Raw genomic sequence first — 18,343 nt, 5'->3', positions numbered from 1 at the left:
TTCTAGCTATGTGATCTTAGGCTAGTTCATCTTATTTGTGAAGTGGCAGTAAAAGTGGTACCTCCCTTGATAAGGCTGTGAAGATTAAGTGAGAACATGTACAAAAGGGCACAATGAGTAGCGTGTGTAAGTGTTCAGTGTTAACTTTTGACTACTCTGAAGGTATTGCCAGACATTGAGATTTCTCACCAAAACAGTAATAATACGGTTTACTTGTGTCTGCTTTTTTTTGACATCATATATTTAGATGCTGCCTCTTGGCTTAAAGAGAAAAGTTTGCCAACCAGACTTTCTTCATACTGATTCTAGGCTTGAAGTTTATTCTGTATAAATTATTTGGCCACATATATTTTTCATCAAATTGTTACTTTGAAACAGAAGCTTAGGCTTATTTTCTGCAAAGCATTTCCCACCAAAACTTAGTGACGTTTTAATATGAAATTATTTGCATTAATACCATTCTAAAAAATGTTTTCTGTTTTTTTCCCATGCCTGTTGCAAATTTTGTGCAAAATCTGGTTCTTAATCATTATTACATTGTTTGCCTTTGCATCACATATGAATAGCTGTACTTTGCTACTTTTGACATTCTTTTTCTTCCAAGAGTTAGAATATCATAGCATAATGTTTCAAGAGGATTATTGTTAGACTGGTACAATAGTTAAAGGAATGCTTTAGGACAAATGTCTGAAATGTGATATTTGAGCTAGATCCTAGATGTCCATGTGGAGATTTCCTGGGAATAAAATGGCTTAGTTGGGCATTGGACAGTGTAGTTAAGTAAACCTTATCTTGACAAAATGATTCAGGTATGTGCTTATATTCTTAGGTGACCGGGTTATCGATGTGGGATCTGAATGGCGAACTTTCAGCAATGACAAAGCAACAAAAGATCCATCTCGAGTTGGAGATTCTCAGAATCCTCTTCTGAGTGATGGAGATTTGTCTACCATGATTGGCAAGGTAATAAGTCCATTTGGCAGGAAATACCAATTGCAGAATGACCATAGACCTGAGAGTTTGGGAACTTTGCAAAAGTATGTCACTGTACCAGTGGGGACTCTTGACCTGTCTAATAAGATTTGCCAGTAATATCATTGTGAATGAAGGCTAACTTGTGTGTGTATTCCATCCTAAAGTGGGGAAGACTTTTAAATCAAATTAAATCCAAATTAAATCCAAATTACAGGGCCTTTATATCAGACCTTTTTTTCATAAATCACATTTTGTATACACACAAAAAATGAGTGTAGTGTGGCCTTCATGAGTTAATATTGATATATTCTTTGAATATCAAGAATGTCTTCTCGGCTGGGCATGGTGGCTCACGCCTGCAGTCTCAGCACTTTGGGAGGCCGAGGTGGGTGGAGATCAGGAGTTCAAGACCAGCCTGGCCAAGATGGCGAAACCCCGTCTCTACTAAAAATACAAAAATTAGCCGGGCATGGTGGTGGGCGCCTGTAATCCCAGCTACTCAGGAGGCTGAGGCAGAGAATTGCTTGAACCTGGGAGGCGGAGGTTGCAGTGAGCCGAGATCGCGCCACTGCACTCCAGCCTGAGCGACAGAGAGAGACTCCATCTTTAAAGAAAAAAAAGACAAAAACTTGTCTGGGCAACAGGCTGGAGTACAATGGTATAATCAAAGCTCACTGCATGCTCAAACTCCTGGGCTCCAGTGATCCTCCTTCCCTGACCTCCCAAGTAGTTAGGACAGGCGCATACCACCACACCTGGCTAATTTTTATTTTTAAAAATTTTTTTGGCCAGGCTCGGTGGCTCACGCCTGTAATTGCAGCACTTTAGGAGGCTGAGGCGGGCAGATCGCTTGAGGTCAAGAGTTTGAGACCAGCCTGGCTGACACAGTGAAACCCCACCTCTACTAAAAATACAAAAAAAGTTGTCAGGCATGGTGGCGGGCGCCTGTAATTCCAGCTACTCAGGAGGCTGAGACAGGAGAATCGCTTGAACCCGGGAGTCGGAGGTTGCAGTGAGCCAAGATCACGCCACTGTACTCCAGCCTGGGTGACAGAGTGAGACTCTTGTCCAGGCAGGTCTTGAACTCCTGGTCTTAAGCAGTCCTCCCGCCTCAGGCTTCCAAAGCGCTGGGATTACAGGCATGAGTTACCATGCTGAACCCTGCATAGCCTGTTTTGTTTTTGAGACAGGGTCTAACACTGTCGCTCAGGTGGGAGTGCGGTAGCATGATCTCGGTTCACTGCAACCTCCCCTCCCAGGCTGAAGTGATCCTTCCGCCTCAGCCTCCCAAGTAGTTGGGACCACAGGTGTGGGCCACTACACCTGGCTAATTTTTTTTATTTTTTATAGAGACAAAGTTTCACCATGTTGCTCAGGCTGGTCCCAATTCTTGGGCTCAAGTGATGCACCCACCTTGGCTTCCCAAGGTGCTGGAATTACAGGTGTGAGCCACCATCCGTGGCCAAGATAGAAATATTTTTAAGCTGCTAGATTTATCACATAATAAATTTCTATGTGTACGTGGGCATATTTTTCGACTTTCTATTTTTTCCTGTCCTGGTCCAGTTAGTCAAATGCCGTACCACACTGTTCTAATATATAGTAGCACCAGTTTTCCCTCATTGCTCTTCTTTTTCAGCATTTTCTTCACTAGTGTTTTCCATTTAAAGGTTAAGTTTGTTTCATTTTTTAAAAAAGTTTAGGTTTGTTCACTTGCATTTTTTGTACCTTTGGAGTTGATCATATGATTTTCCTCCTTAGCTCTATTAATATGATGTTTTATATTAGATTCTTTAATATATTTGTGGAACAGTCTCCACTTGGTTGATATTACTGCCTTTTAATACGCTGTTGGATTCTGTTTTCTGTGGGGTTTTTTGGTTTTTCTCTTTTGAGACAGGGTGTCTTTCTGTCACCCAGTCTAGAGTGAAGTGATGTGATCATAGCTAACTGCAGCCTCAAACTCCCAGGCTTAGGTGACCCTCCTGCCTCAGCCTCCCGAGTAGCTGAGACCACAGGCGTGCGCCACCACACTCTGCTTGTTTTGTTTTGTTTTGTTTTTCTGAGACGGAGTTTCACTCTTGTCGCCTAGGCTGGAGTGCAATGGCGTGATCTCAGCTCACCACAACCACCTCAAGCGACTCTTCTGCCTCAGCCTCCCAAGTAGCTGGGATTACAGGCATGTGCCACCACGCCTGGCTGATTTGTATTTTTAGTAGAGGCGGGGTTTCTCTCTGATGGTCAGGCTGGTCTCAAACTTCCGGACCTCAGGTGATCCGCCCGCCTCAGCCTCCTAAAGTGCCAGGATTACAGGCATGAGCCACTGCGTCCGGCCTGTTTTTTAATATTTAATATTGTCACTGGGGTTTTGGTCAGATTAATTTGCAAATTGACATAGGGAAAATTGACTTCTTCATAATAAATCTTGTATTCAAAAACTCATAATGGGCCGGGCGCAGTGGCTGAAGCCTGTGATCCCAGCACTTTGGGAAGCCGAGACGGGCAGATCACGAGGTCGGGAGATCGAGACCATCCTGGCTAACCCGGTGAAACCCTGTCTCTACTAAAAAATACAAAAAAAAAAAACTAGCCGAGCGTGGTGGCGGGCGCCTGTAGTCCCAGCTACTCGGGAGGCTGAGGCAGGAGAACGGCGTGAACCCAGGAGGCGGAGCTTGCAGTGAGCTGAGATCCGGCCACTGCACTCCAGCCTGGGCGACAGAGCGAGACTCCATCTCAAAAAAAAAAAACAAAAAAAAACTCATAATGCCTTTCCATTTCCTTAGGTATCTTATGTGTCCTTCAGGAGATGTTTGAAAGTTTTCTTCATGAACATCTCACATGTTTCTCAAGTTTATTCCAAGATTTTCGTTGTTGTAATTGAAAAATTTGCTTTCCTTGTCTTTTAACTGGTTGATTGTACTTATGAAGGGTATTGATTTCTATTTATTTTGACCTTGCTGCTTTAGTGAATTATGTATAGCAGCTGTGTTTTAGTGATTTTCTTGCATACTCCAGGTGTATAAAGATACTATCTGCAAATAGTTTATCACCTCCTTTCCAATTTTGTACGTCCGATTTTTCTCTTGGTTAATTGACTCGTTTTTCTGATCAGTGTTATAAAATGGTAGCAGTGGGAGGTGCATTTGTCTTGTGATTTTGGTGATAATGCTGGTAATGTTTCTTCATTAATTGTACTGGCTTTGGGCAGAGGAGAGTGGTTTTCTCATGTAAAGAAGTACTCATTTGTAGTGTCCTATGAGTTTTTATCAAAAATGAACTTTGAATTTTGTTCATTTGCCTTTTTAGCACCTTTGGAGATGATCATGATTTTTCTCCTTAGATCTAATAATATAGTGTTTTACATTATTTGATTCTCTAATAATATCTTGTGGAACAATCTCCAGTTGGTCATGATATGCTACCTTTTAATATGCTATTGGATTCTGTTTTCTAGTATTTGATATTTTTTATCATATTTCTAAGTGAAATTAGACTTCCTTTTTCCATGGTTTTGTCAGGTTTTTGTATCGTATTTCTATTTATACACTTTAAGCTTCACATTTTCTATGTTCTTGAACAGTTGTTAGAATTACATGTTCCTTTAGTATAGATGGGCAGGATGCACAATTCAGATTTCTAGTCTATATAGAATCAGATCTTGTAAGTTATATTTTCATAGAAAGTGTCCCATTATTCATACTTTCCAAAACGTTTTTTCATAGTTTTAACTGTTCTATAGGGTACAGGAGCTGCAAGTTTTGATGAATTTGGCAATTCTAAGTACCAGAATCGGAGAACAATGAGCAGTTCTGATCGGGCAATGATGAATGCATTCAAAGAAATCACTACCATGGCAGATAGAATCAATCTACCTCGAAATATAGTTGTAAGTTCTTGTCTACCTCCTTTAAGCCATTCTGGCATTGACTTTGCATAATTTAATGAACACATGAAATTTCGATATTGCAGCTAATTAAATGACATAGAGTTAAACTTAGTTTCTCTGCTTTGAAGGATCGAACGAATAATTTATTCAAGCAAGTATATGAACAGAAGAGCCTGAAGGGAAGAGCTAATGATGCTATAGCTTCTGCTTGTCTCTATATTGCCTGTAGACAAGAAGGGGTTCCTAGGACATTTAAAGGTAAGTTTTTACCTTTTTTTTTGTTGTTTTTTTGTTGTTGTGGTTGGTTGGTTGGTTGGTTGGTTTGTTGAGATGGAGTCTCACTCTGTCACCCAGGCTGGAGTGCGGTGGTGCGATCTTGGCTCACTGCAACCTCCGCCTCCCATGTTCAAGCTGTACTCCTGCCTCAGCTTCCTGAGTAGCTAGGATTACAGGCACGTGCCACCACACCTGACTAACTTTTGTATTTTTAGTAGAGACGGGATTTCGCCATGTTGGCCAGGCTGGTCTCAAACTTCTAACCTTAGGTGATCTGCCCGCTTTGGCCTCCCAAAGTGCTAGAATTAACAGGCGTGAGCCACTGTGCCCAGCCTAAAATAGCATTTTCTACATCATATTAAAGAAACAGACCAATGTCAGGCAGCTTTGACACTTAGAAGCTAAGTCATCTTTATTGTCACTACAGTAATCCACTTGAGCATCATTTGCCAGTGTCTACTTATTTTGTTCCTTGACAGCAAATTCATAGAATGTTCTTTTAGGCTGTTTTCCCACGTAGACTCATTTTAGTCCATGTAAGCCCACTATGTTTTTTGCTAGTGAGATCTTTTGATGGACTGTTAAAATTTTGTGGGCTTTCAGGCCTGTAATGGTAAACCAAAGTAGGCCATTTACACATTTGGTTTACATGAAAACAGTTTCCATTTCTAGCACCAGTCTCTGTAGATGAGGGAGTCAGGCTTTAGAAAGTATCAGTGAAGGCCAGATACGGTGAGTCACACCTGTAATCCCAGCACTTTGGGAGGCCGAGGCGGATCACCTGAGGTCAGCAGTTCAAGACCAGCCTGGCCAATATGGTGAAACCCCGGCTCTACTAAAAATAGAAAAATTAGCCAGGCATGGCGGTGCACGCCTGTAGTCCCAGCTACTCGGGAGGCGGAGGTTGCAGTGAGCCAAGATCGCACCACTGCACTCCAGCCTGGGCGACAGAGCAAGACTTCATCTCAAAAATAAATTTAAAGAAAGCATCAGTGAAGTTTTTTCTCTTGAGGTGTATTGTTTGCATTTTTACACTTCAGTTGGAGGCTTTGAAAGAACTGGTATTTTTCATACAGTTTGCAGTTACATGGGAATATGTGACAGTTTGTTCAGTGTTGCTCACTGACTTACACTACCAAAGCTCAGTTTAGCTGAAGACTATACTTAACCCTTTATTCATCCAGTGAGTATTTATTTTTTATGTTTTCTTATGTAAAAGTGAAGAGGTGATGGCCTTTATCATCATCTTTTTTGTTGTTTTTATAATTAAAACAGAGCTTTTGTTAAATTTCTTCTGAAAGTGTATGGTGGTTGCATCTGGGAATAACAGGGTCAAATATTTTATCTCATCGAGCTATATAGCCCATAATTGCAGGGATTTTATGTACACATGACACTGTGTTGCCTAAGAGGCATCCTTTAGCTTGAGTATTTTCTTTCAGCTCCTTGATAACACTGCTTACAACAGGTTAATGTATAAATATCAATTTTTCATTTAAAGAAATTTACTTGCAATGAATTAATCCTTAGAGCAGTTAATATTTGGAAAGATTAAGACCTAAATTTAGCCAGGCACAGTGACTCACACCTGTAATCTCAGCACTTTGTGAGGCCGAGGCAGGTAGATCACGAGGTGAGGAGTTCAAGACCAGCCTGGCCAAGATGGTGAAACCCCATCTTTACTAAAAATACAAAAAATTAGCCAGGTGCAGTGGCAGGCGCCTGTAATCCCAGCTACTCAGGAGGCAGGAGAATCGTTTGAACCCGGGGAGCAGAGGTTGCAGTGAGCTGAGATGGCATCACTGCACTCCAGCCTGGACAACAGAGTGAGACCTCATCTCAAAAAACAAACAAAAACCCTACATTTAAAGAGTGAAGAACATTAGGCCAGGCACAGTGGCTCACGCGTGTAATCTCAGCACTTTGGGAGGCCGATGCAGGAGGATCACCTGAGGTCAGGAGTTCTAGACAAGCCTGGCCAACATAGTGAAACCCTGTCTCTACTAAAAATACAAAAGTTAGCCAGGTATGGTGGTGCACGCCTGTAGTCTCAGCTACTCGGGAGGCCGAGGCAGGAGAATCACTTGAGCCCAGGAGGTGGAGGTTGCAGCGGGCTGAGATCGTGCCACTGCTGTTAGCCTGGGCAACAGAGTGAGACTCCGTCTTAAAAAAAAAAAAAAAAGTGTGATGAACATTAAAGTTAACTGAGAAATTTGCAGTTATCTCTGGGCGGGGAGTATCACTGAGAGAATTAGGGTTTTATCTTTAAGGCATGATTGAATGTTTTACGATTAGAATGTATGTTTATAATTAGAAATGGTAGATTTTAAGATGAACTATATGGCTTAAGTGAATTGATTTATTTAATTTTTTTTTCTTTTAGAAATATGTGCCGTATCACGAATTTCTAAGAAAGAAATTGGTCGGTGTTTTAAACTTATTTTGAAAGCACTAGAAACCAGTGTGGATTTGATTACAACTGGGGACTTCATGTCCAGATTCTGTTCCAATCTTTGTCTTCCTAAACAAGTGCAGATGGCAGCTACCCATATAGCCCGTAAAGCTGTGGAATTGGACTTGGTTCCTGGGAGGAGCCCCATCTCTGTGGCAGCGGCAGCCATTTACATGGCCTCACAGGCATCAGCTGAAAAGAGGACCCAAAAAGGTAGGGTTCGTCATCAGGAAGTGTGGCAGTAAACTGAAATTCGCAGCATGTGATTATTTTTCCATTTTAAGTTTGAACCAGGTAAATAGCAAGAACCCACATTTGGCCGGGCACAGGGACTCATGCCTGTAATCTCAGCACTTTGGAAGGCCAAGGCGGGTGGATCACCTAAGGTCAGGAGTTCGAGACCATTCTGATGAACGTGGTTGAAACCCCATCTCTACTAAAAATACAAAAATTAGCTGGGTGTGGTGGTGGGGCTTGTAATCCCAGCTACTTAGGAGGCTGAGGCAGGAGAATTGCTTGAACCTGGGAGGTGGAGGTTACAGTGAGCCGAGATTGTGCCATTGCACTCCAGCCTGGGCAACAGAGCAAGACTCCATCTCAAAAAAAAAAAAACCCACATTTAAGACATCGTTCCTCAACATCAAAATGTTAAGAAAAAATGTTTTGCTTTTAAATTGCTCATAAAAAAAAATGTTCAGAGACATAACCCTGTAAACAAACCTAATTTTTTTCCCATTTGAATTATTTTAGTTTGTACATCTTTTATTCCTACAAGTTCTTTTTTCTCCCTAAATATATCCTCTTGATCATACTCTTTTCCTCCCCAAACTTACGTTTTTAAATCTTAGGGGTCAGGGAGGCATGCTTTGTTTCTCACTGCTTGGCATGGGATCCTGCAGATAGACACGCTGTAAAATATGTGTTGGCCATCAGCCTTTAACATTCTCTTAAGGTTGGTTTTTTTCCCATCTTGTACAGTATTTTACAGTTTCTTAATACAAATTCTGAAGTAAGTAGACGTAAGTGGTTCAGCCTTCTAAAATACCATGTTTAAATTTAGTGTTGTAGGAAAACTTTCACCAGAAGTATTAAGTGAATTTCTTTTCCTTTTTCCTTTTTTTGTTTTTTTTTTTGAAACGGTCTCCCTCTGTTGCCCAGGCTGGAGTGCAGTGGCACAATCTCAGCTCACTGCAGCTTCCACCTCCTGGGTTTAAGCTATTCTCGTGCCTCAGCTTTCTGAGTAACTGGGACTACAGCCACGTGCCACCACGCCCAGCTAATATTTGTATTTTTAGTAGAGATGGGGTTTCACCACGTTGGGCAGGCTTGTCTCGAACTCCTGGCCTTATGTGATTCGCCTGCCTCTGCCTCCCAGTGTGCTGGGATTATAGGCACAAGCCACCACGCATGGCCCACTAACTCCCTTTTAAATTTAGAAGTGACTACTCCTTTCTAAATCTTTGAGGATTATAGAAGTTATTCATAAACAAATGCATGTAAAGAAATTCATAAACTAGGTGCGGTGACCAGCCTCCTGGCCAACATGGCAAAACCCTGTCTCTACTAAAAATACAAAAAAATTAGTCAGGTGTGGTGGCACACATCTCTAATCCCATCTAGTAGGGAGGCTGAGGCAGGAGAATCACTTGAACCCAGGAGGCAGAGGTTATAGTGAGCTGAGATCATGCCACTGCCCTCCAGCCTGGGTTGATGGAGTGAGGCTCTTTTTCAAAAAAAAAAAAAAGGTGGCAGGGCGTGGTGGCTCACACGTGTAATCCCAGCAGTTTGGGGGAGGCCAAGGTGAGTGGATTGCTTGAGGCCAGGAGTTGAAGACCACCCTGGCCAACATGGCAAAATCCTGTCTCTACTAAAAACACAAAAATCAGCCCAGCATGGTAGTGCACACCTGTAGTCCCAGCTACTTGGGAGGCTGAGACATGAGAATCTCTTGAACCTGGGAGGCAGAGGTTGCTGTGAGTCTAGATTGCACCACTGTACTCCAGCCTGGGAGACAGAACAGGACTGTCTCAAAAAACAAACAGAAAGTGAGTTAGTGAATTACTGGCCTCAATAACTTTGTGATACTCTATTCACAACAGCCTTCAGCTTAGGCTATATGTTGAAAAAATAATAAATGATAGGAATAATTAGAAAGAGGAAGCCAATCATTAGTTATTTAAAGGAGCCATTTTCCATTCCCTTTGGCCTTCACTTACGTTTTAAGGAAATTTTGAGTCTTTTAGTAAAATTGAGAAGTTGCAGTTAGGCAGTTTGTCCTTGAGGTACATTTCTAGTTGTAAAGTTTATTCTAATGAACAACATGGAAACATTAATCTTGGTGCTTTCTGCTTTTTAGCTTTATATGAAAAGTCGTCTTCAAATGTAAGGTCCTTCTCTTCCCTGCACAGCAGGCAGTTGATATTCAAATAGTTGCCATTTATTGGTATTTAGATGTAGAATAATGTAATGCAGTGTGAGATAAGGAAATTTAAAATTAGCTAATTGTACAGTGATGGCAGGCATTCACAGTGAAAATCACTAAAACCTCACTGATTTGAATCAACTGTGAAAAGGTGATAAAATGAGTTTGTATTAAAAGATGTTTAGGCCAGGCATGGTGGCTCATGCCTGTAATCCCAGCACTTTGGGAGGCCGAGGCAGGTGGATCACCTGAGGTGAGGAGTTTGAGACCAGCCTGGGCAGCATGGTGAAACCCCGCCTCTACTAAAAATACAGAAATTAGCTGGGCGTGGTGGCAGGTGCCTCAGCTACTCAGGAGACTGAGACAGGAGAATCGCTTGAACCAGGGAGGCAGAAGTTGTAGTGAGCCGAGATCTTGCCGTTGCACTCCAGCCTGGGTGACAGAGCAAGATTCCTTCTTTAAATAAATAAGTGATGTTTAAAAATCCATTTTAATAAAGCATTCATAATACTTAACCAAATATTGTAGTGGCAGTCCTTTGGTATTTCTTTTAATGACTTTGAAAGGAAAAAAGGGACAGTGACTTTAAAGGGTAAAAGTGGATCTATTAGGATTTTGTAATAGACTAGAAATGTTCGTTTGAGCTAATAATATTTGCTTATGTGCTTGTATCAGTGAAAAGCATCTCCGTATGCTATAAGTAGCTGTTTGACCTCGATGTATTAAGTAGAAAAAAAGACTGTAGAACAATATTTACAGTGTAACATTTTGTTTTTAATAGGGACCTCTTAACAGAAGTTAGCTAGAGGAGATTTTGCATGGGAACTTTCAAACACAGAAATAAAAAGTGAATTTCTTTACAAGAATGTATTTGTGGAGTACTTTGTGATCATCAGAAAGATTTATAAAGAAAAAGGAGCAGTCAGTTGTAAATACGATACCCAGTATAATAAGATAACACTCCTAATACTAAGTCCTGAACCCTGTTCATATATTTTATATTCAACTCCTTAAAACATTGACAGCTCTGTAAGGTAGTAACTACTGCTATCATTTTTATTGTTGTTGGTTACTGACTTTAGCTCCCGCTTTTTTTTTTTTTTGAGTCAATATTTGGTTAAGCATTATGAATGCTTTATTAAAATGGATTTTTAAACATTTATTTATTTATTTATTTAGAGATGGAATCTTGCTCTGTCACCAGGCTGGAGTGCAGTAGCACGATCTCGGCTCACTGCAACCTCCTCCTCCCGGGTTCAAGCAATTCTCCTGCCTCAGCCTCCTGAGTAGCTGGGACTACAGGCGCCTGCCACCACGCCTGGCTAATTTTTTGTATTTTTAGTAGAGATGGGGTTTCACCATGTTGGCCAGGCTGGTCTTGATTTCCTGACCTAGTGATCTGCCCAACTCGGCCTCCCCAAGTGCTGGGATTACAGGCGTGAGCCACTGTGTCTGGCCTAGCTGCTGCTTTCTACCTTTTAGTATGTATTTCCATTATCAGTTTTTAGAAATCACTTCTGGTTTTGTTTTTAAGTTTGGCGCTTTATACTGTATAATCATATCTCACAAATGACAATGCAGGTAGTAGAAAGGAGGTAGGATGGAAATGACGGTTAATGTTTTGATTTTTGTCTTTTAGAAATTGGCGATATTGCTGGTGTTGCTGATGTTACAATCAGACAGTCCTATAGACTTATCTATCCTCGAGCCCCGGATCTGTTTCCTACAGACTTCAAATTTGACACCCCAGTGGACAAACTACCACAGCTATAAATTGAGGCAGCTAACGTCAAATTCTTGAATACAGAACTTTGCCTGTTGTACATAGCCTATACAAAATGCTGGGTTGAGCCTTTCATGAGGAAAAACAACAGACATGGTACGCATTCCAGGGCTGAATACTATTGCTTGGCATTCTGTATGTATATATACCAGTGAAACATATTTAATGATTTAAATTTCTTATCAAATTTCTTTTGTAGCAATCTAGGAAACTGTATTTTGGAAGATATTTGAAATTATGTAATTCTTGAATAAAACATTTTTCAAAACTAAAGTTTTTGTTATAATTATATGTTACATTTAACTTATACATAATTATAAATAATGCAAATCATTGCAGCTAATAAAGCTTTATTTCCATTACTTATATATACATAGTTTTTTATTTTAATAAATTCATGGAAAGAGCAAAAGCTTTTGAGAACCATTGTTAACATCCACATCGTATTTAGTGTCCAGTTTGAAAGGATTCATATGTGAGATTTATTAATATGTCTATTAAACAAGAAGTGATGAGCTTGGACCTTTTGAAAGGCACCAGCTTGACAGACATTAAAATGTTCTAAGTATGTGATTTTCTCAGTGAACTTATTGAGCAGAGAAGATGATGCTGGTAAATTAATAGCAGCAGCAGATCAATAGATTTTAATTTCTGGATGTTAAAATCTCATGTTGTAGAATCTGCATATCCCTGGTTCTTTTTTATTCTTTGTTAGGCTTACTGGTATACTCACAGACTAAAGAGCATTTCATTTATTATCTATTATTTTTTGATACAGAGTCTTGCTTTGTTGCCCAGGCTGAAGTCCAGTGGCCCAGTCTCAGCTCACTGCAACCTCTGCCTTGCCTCCAGGGTTCAAGCAATTATCCTGCCTCAGCCTCCCGAGTAGCTGGTATTACAGGTGCCCACTACTACGCCCAGCTGATCTTTTGTATTTTTGGTAGAGACAGGGTTTCGCCATGTTGGACAGACTGGTTTAGAACTCCTGACCTCAAGTGATCTGCCCACCCTGGCCTCCCACAGTGCTGGGATTAGAGGCGTGAGCCTCCACACCTGGCCTAAAGAGCACTTTAAATGAAGATTACTGGGCCTGCAGGTGGTTTTTACAGGGGACTTGAATCCAAGCTAGACATCACCACTGGTAACTGCACTGCTCTGGAAACAGGTGTCACAGTTCTGAAACATCTGAAAAGAGGTTAGCACTAGATTAGAAAGACGATCTCCTGTTGTGGCCTGGTGGGCAGGGTCAGACTCTGGTTCATAGAGGGTCTTTGCCAAGAGCAGACCTCCACTGCCATTCTGCTGACCATGGAGTGGGGATAAGTATTGGTGCCATGAAGACAAGTGGTATTTCTGCCTTGAACAAAACATAGGACACTCATCCAGTATTGTTTAGAGCTGGGGGAGAAGACCGGAAAAATAATCCTGTCAGGGAGAACCTGTCCCACCCAGCGTGAGGCCTAGGAATAAGGAAGCTTCAGTCTGTATCTCCCTTCTGGACACATCTTTGATCCCTAGCATCACACACCTCCACATACGGACTAACGAACAGTGGTGCTCTCTAGTGTTCCCCAGGTTCTAGTGACTAGCCACAAAGTTCCCCATTCAGTGACCACTGCAGTTACCAAAGTTTATTTTTGCACTTAGTAAAGGTCAGTACCTACACATTATAGAAAATTAGGAAAATATGTAAATAAGTCACCCAGAAATAACCAGTATGTTGGTGGGGTTTTTTTCTTTTTTTTTTCGAGACGGGGTCTCACTGTAGCCCAGGCAGGAGTGCAGTGGCAAGATCTTGGCTCACTGCAACCTCTGCCTCCTGAGTTCAAGTGATTCTACTGCCTTACCCTCCTGGTACTTTTTTTTTTTTTTTCATTTCAGCTTCTTGCTGTGCTTATTTTAAGAGAAAGGTTCTCACTCTGTCACCCAGGCTGGAGTGCAGTGGCATGATCATAGCTCACTATAACCTCAAACTCAGGGTGAACTGATTGTCCTCAGCTTCCCAAGTAGCAAAACTACAGGTTGAGGACACCACACCCAGCTAATTTTTTCTATTTTGTAGAGACATGTCTCACTATGTTGCTCAGGCTGGTCTGAAACTCCTGGCCTCAAGTAATCCTTCCACTTAAGCCTCCCAAAACATGAATTACAGGCGTGAGCTACCGTGCCTGGCCCACATTTTTTCCAGCATAGCTGATTAAGATGTAATAGGCTTGTTTAGTCTGTTCATTTTTCTGGTTAAAAAGATGTATTCATTAGGTAGCTAGAAAAATTCAGATAACGGGAAAATAAAAATCTGGCCCTTGCTACTCGTGTCAACATCTTGGGCCGGTTTTTTTTGTTGTTTTTTGCTGCCTATACATTTGTAAAGCTTGGATCAGGAGAATTGATTTTGAAGATTAGTCTGGGGTCAGAGGGTATGTTTGGGCTGTTTTTTTGTTTTTTTGTTTTTGAGAATGAGGCATTGTTGTAGGCATTTCTTGAAACTAAAGGAATTAAAATGCTAGTTTTTATAAATCCTCCGTAAGCCACCCATATGGTTAAATCAGCTTAATTCCAAATACTGAAATAAGGAAAAATGCCTATTCGAAGGGTAACTAGTAGCACTGTGACCTGTTTTTTCCTTCCATCCCTGGCTTCACATGCTTGAGTGTTCTCAAAAGGGGTAAAAGTGGTTGGAATTGGATCCATTGTTAATAACCCTTTTGGGAAGTCATTAAATCTGACTACTGGAACATTCTCACTTTCAGCAAAGAAGCGCAGGGCTCAGCAGCAATTCTGTTTGGGGCTCAGGCCCCTCAAGCCTTCTTCACCTGAGCAGGCCCTAGTCCTTATTTGTCTATTTCTTTGAAGACTGTTCCATCTTTTAAATATAGAAGTTTATAGTTGGATGATTTTCTACTAAAATTCACTCAAGATACGGAGTGTTCATTCACAACTAAATCTTATTTATTGTGGCAAAATTGCTAATACTGAGACTTTTTTTTTTTTTCCTTTTTTTTTTTTTTTTGAGACGGAGTCTCGCTCTGTCGCCCAGGCTGGAGTGCAGTGGTGCTATCTCGGCTCACTGCAAGCTCCGCCTCCCGGGTTCCCGCCATTCTCCTGCCTCAGCCTCCTGAGTAGCTGGGACTACAGGCGCCCGCGACCACGCCCGGCTAATTTTTTTTTGTATTTTTAGTAGAGACGGGGTTTCACCGTGTTAGCCAGGATGGTCTCGATCTGCTGACCTCGTGATCCACCCGCCTCGGCCTCCCAAAGTGCTGGGATTACAGGCCAGGCCCTACTTAGGGTGAAAAGAATTTGACATACTTTGAAAACAATACTTTGTAAATTAGTGATTCAACGTGATTTATCGCTTGAGTTGTGAAAAATCCTGTATTAAGTGGACACCCACCTTATTGAGAGATGAGCATACTTGGATCTTGAAGCCAGCTTCTTTTGGGGCCTACTTTTTAGCAAGTAAGTAATATTACTGAGCTATGCAAGATAGTTTCTACGAAGATAACGTGGATCCGCTTTGTACATGTTAGCATTTTTTTTTTTTTTTTTTTTTTTTTTTTTTTTTGTGACGGAGTCTCTGTCAGCCAGGCTGGAGTGCAGTAGCACAATCTCGGCTCACTGCAACCTCCGCCTCCCAGGTTCAAGCGATTCTCCTGCCTCAGCCTTCTGAGTAGCTGGGATTACAGGCGCTGACCACCACACCCAGCTAATTTTTGTATTTTTGGTAGAGACGGGGTCTCACCATGTTGGTCAGACTCATCTCGAGCTCCTGACCTTGTCATCCGCCCGCCTTGGCCTCCCGAAGTGCTGAGATTACAGATGTGATCCACCTTGCCTGGCCACACGTTAGCATTTTTAAACAGTTGAAGTCTTCATGAATATGGCTCCTTGCATTTGGGTATTTGAAACATTCACTGGAAGCCACTTTCATTGATAACCTGTGGTATTACTCTGAGAGTTCAAAGATTTGATTATACGTTTCATGAAATCTTAGCTTCAGTGCTCTGGTCCAGTCTCCCCATTTGGTATAACAGAGCAGTGTAGAGAAATGAGAAGATCTGCACGAGCTCTCTTAGTAGTAGCAAAGATGAGATGGACTGAGGTCTCAGTCATTCAATCCAGTGTTCCTTCCACTGAACCACACCATTGAAGCTCACCTCACAGGACGTTGCCTGAGGACCAACTTTAGTTGTACCCTTCAAATATAATTCCATTCAGTTATGAAAGAGAACACTTAAAGGCAAAACTTGTATCTGGCTTCTTGAGGAGAACTTTTGAGAGTTTTTGAATTATCTTTAAATCAGCCCAGGTGACAAAGAGTTAATAGCCAGAAATTGTTTAGCCTTTCCTCCAAACTTAAATGCTGCTTAAACTACATGCCTCTTGATAGTAAGCATTTGTGTTCAAAGCAACATTGTACTTTACCAATGGTTGTGTTTGGTTTCTGAGCTAATTTTGTTTCACAGGTGCAAGATTTACTTTAATTATCAAGATGAACAGCTGTGGGGGTCAGCCTATTACCCATATGGTCCTAATCCAGCCAAGAGGCCTCTGTGCCTCATGCCAATATTTCCAATTGTCAGTGGCCCTGACTTTTCCTGTTGCTGGAGTTTTAATCTCATCTGCCAATTGTGGCGCTATTGAAAGATCTTCTGATCCCCTGAACACCTCCTCATTCTTCCCTTCCCAGATACACACACACACACACCCTTCATCAGAATCTCAAGATTGTAAGGCACCACTACAAGAGCCCCATTCAGCTGATCTCTAGCCACAGAGACCCCAGCATCTTTCATAAGCATAAACTTCTATTCGTAATCCTCATTGGCATTTCTGGGGCAATATTTAAACTGGCATTTCAGGAGGCTCAAGCTTGCACTTGGTGAAAGAGGAGGAGGGAAAAGGTGACTCTGAAAGGAAAAAACCTCTTTTTCCCTCTACCCACACACTACTAAACAACTTTTCTGACACTGTAATGTGCGGGTATTTCCCCACACACACTTAGCAATTCTCCCGGAGACACCAGCTTGGTGTCCTATCATTCAATTCTGCCACTGTTTACCTGGAGATACATGCATCAGATCCCACAGGTTAGCGGCTCATTCCCACAAAAACTGCCCCCCCTCACTTCAGACACCAATTGCAAGTAGTAGGTTGTCACCTATATCTTTGGCAAAACGTTGGGGCTCTCACCAGCCCCTCTTTGGGTTCCACTATTGTGCTAGGGCAGCTCGTGTGACTCAGAAACACATTTAACAGCTTATTATAAAGGATATTACAAAAGATACAGTTGAACAGACAAAGAGATGCATAGATCAAATATGTAGGAAGGGCACTGATGGCCTCTGCAGGCACACCTCCCTCCTGGAATCTCCACATGCTCAGCTGCCTGCAAGCTCTCCGAACCCTCTCCTTTTGGGATTTTATGGAGGCTTCATTATGTGGGCAGGATGGATTACATCACTGGCCATTGGTATCAACTTTCAGCACCTCTGGACCTTGGTAGGGGGTTGGGACTAACCCCTCTCATTACATGGTTGGTTCCCGAGGCAACCTGCCCTCATCTGAGGCTATTCAGCAGCCTGCCAAGAATCATCTCATTAGGACAAAAGATGCTCCCATCACCCAGAAAATTCCAAGGGGTTTAGGAGCTTTCAGACTCCCTGATCATTCAGGTAATTACAGAGTTTCTATCCAAGTGCCAGTCTAAATACCAAGACCTCCAAGAAGTCTTCACTGAATTCACAAAATTCTAGGTTTGCTTGGAACTGTATAAAGTGCGCCTGGAACATCTTTTAGTTTAAGAAAGCAAGGAGGTACTCAAAGACCAATGGGGTCGAAGTTTGGGACAATCTAAGCATCCAAGAAAAAAGTATAATACATTTAAAAATCCATGAATTCACAGTAATACACAACCATACCAACCATAAAAGCAAAGAAAAATTGAGGGAAGAAAAAGCAAAAGCTTAAGAAAGAACAAGCTAAGAATGGCTGCTAATCAATACAGAAGGAATACTAGAGTTAGAAAATTATTTTGCAACTACCAATGTAATGATTTATTCAGATGAAGGTAATTGGAAGGATAAAACCACTGAAAGGAAGGTTTTTGGGAAATAGAATAAATAATCTCAAGTATTATCTCAAGTTGCTTACTAGTTACAAAGGAAAAATACATCTTTACAAAGAGAGTTCTGATGATCCACCTTAACCATGTGATTGAACTTAAATAATAGATACTTGACATTACATATCTCCTTATGTGATGCAATAATATGCCATACCACTAATGTAATATTCCTTAAAAAGGTTTTAATTTTTATCTATTTTCATCTGATGTTTTTGGAAGCTGACTGTTGACTGGTCTAATTTAAAATCAATTTTTAAAAAGGTTTGCAGTGAGGCAGAAAAAGCACCAGGCAAGAGATTGGTCTTGGCTCTGCCATTTAGCAACCATGTGAGCCAGGACAACTGCACTCTACCCATTTCACAGGAGTACGCTTGAGGATTAAATGAGATAATATATATGAGACTACTTAATTATAAGATATT

The 18,343-nt window shown here is 41.4% G+C and overlaps 1 protein-coding gene across 1 annotated transcript in view; it reads left to right on the top strand.

Annotated features, from left to right (window-relative positions):
* Positions 1 to 12,064, top strand: part of GTF2B (general transcription factor IIB) — a 121,527-nt gene extending 109,463 nt beyond the window's left edge. Inside the window, exons 4-8 of the mRNA XM_050806649.1 lie at positions 830 to 963; positions 4,715 to 4,861; positions 4,990 to 5,119; positions 7,521 to 7,802; positions 11,651 to 12,064. Coding sequence (XP_050662606.1) covers positions 830 to 963; positions 4,715 to 4,861; positions 4,990 to 5,119; positions 7,521 to 7,802; positions 11,651 to 11,784 — 827 coding nt within the window. The 3' untranslated portion in view covers positions 11,785 to 12,064. The remainder of the gene's footprint in view (positions 1 to 829; positions 964 to 4,714; positions 4,862 to 4,989; positions 5,120 to 7,520; positions 7,803 to 11,650) is intronic.
* The last annotated feature ends 6,279 nt before the right edge of the window (positions 12,065 to 18,343 follow it).

Source organism: Macaca thibetana, chromosome 1, assembly GCF_024542745.1.
Source record: "Macaca thibetana thibetana isolate TM-01 chromosome 1, ASM2454274v1, whole genome shotgun sequence".
Lineage (NCBI taxonomy): Eukaryota > Metazoa > Chordata > Mammalia > Primates > Cercopithecidae > Macaca > Macaca thibetana.
The sequence above is the reverse complement of the archived record's forward strand: the minus strand, read 5'-3'. Positions and strand labels throughout refer to the sequence as shown.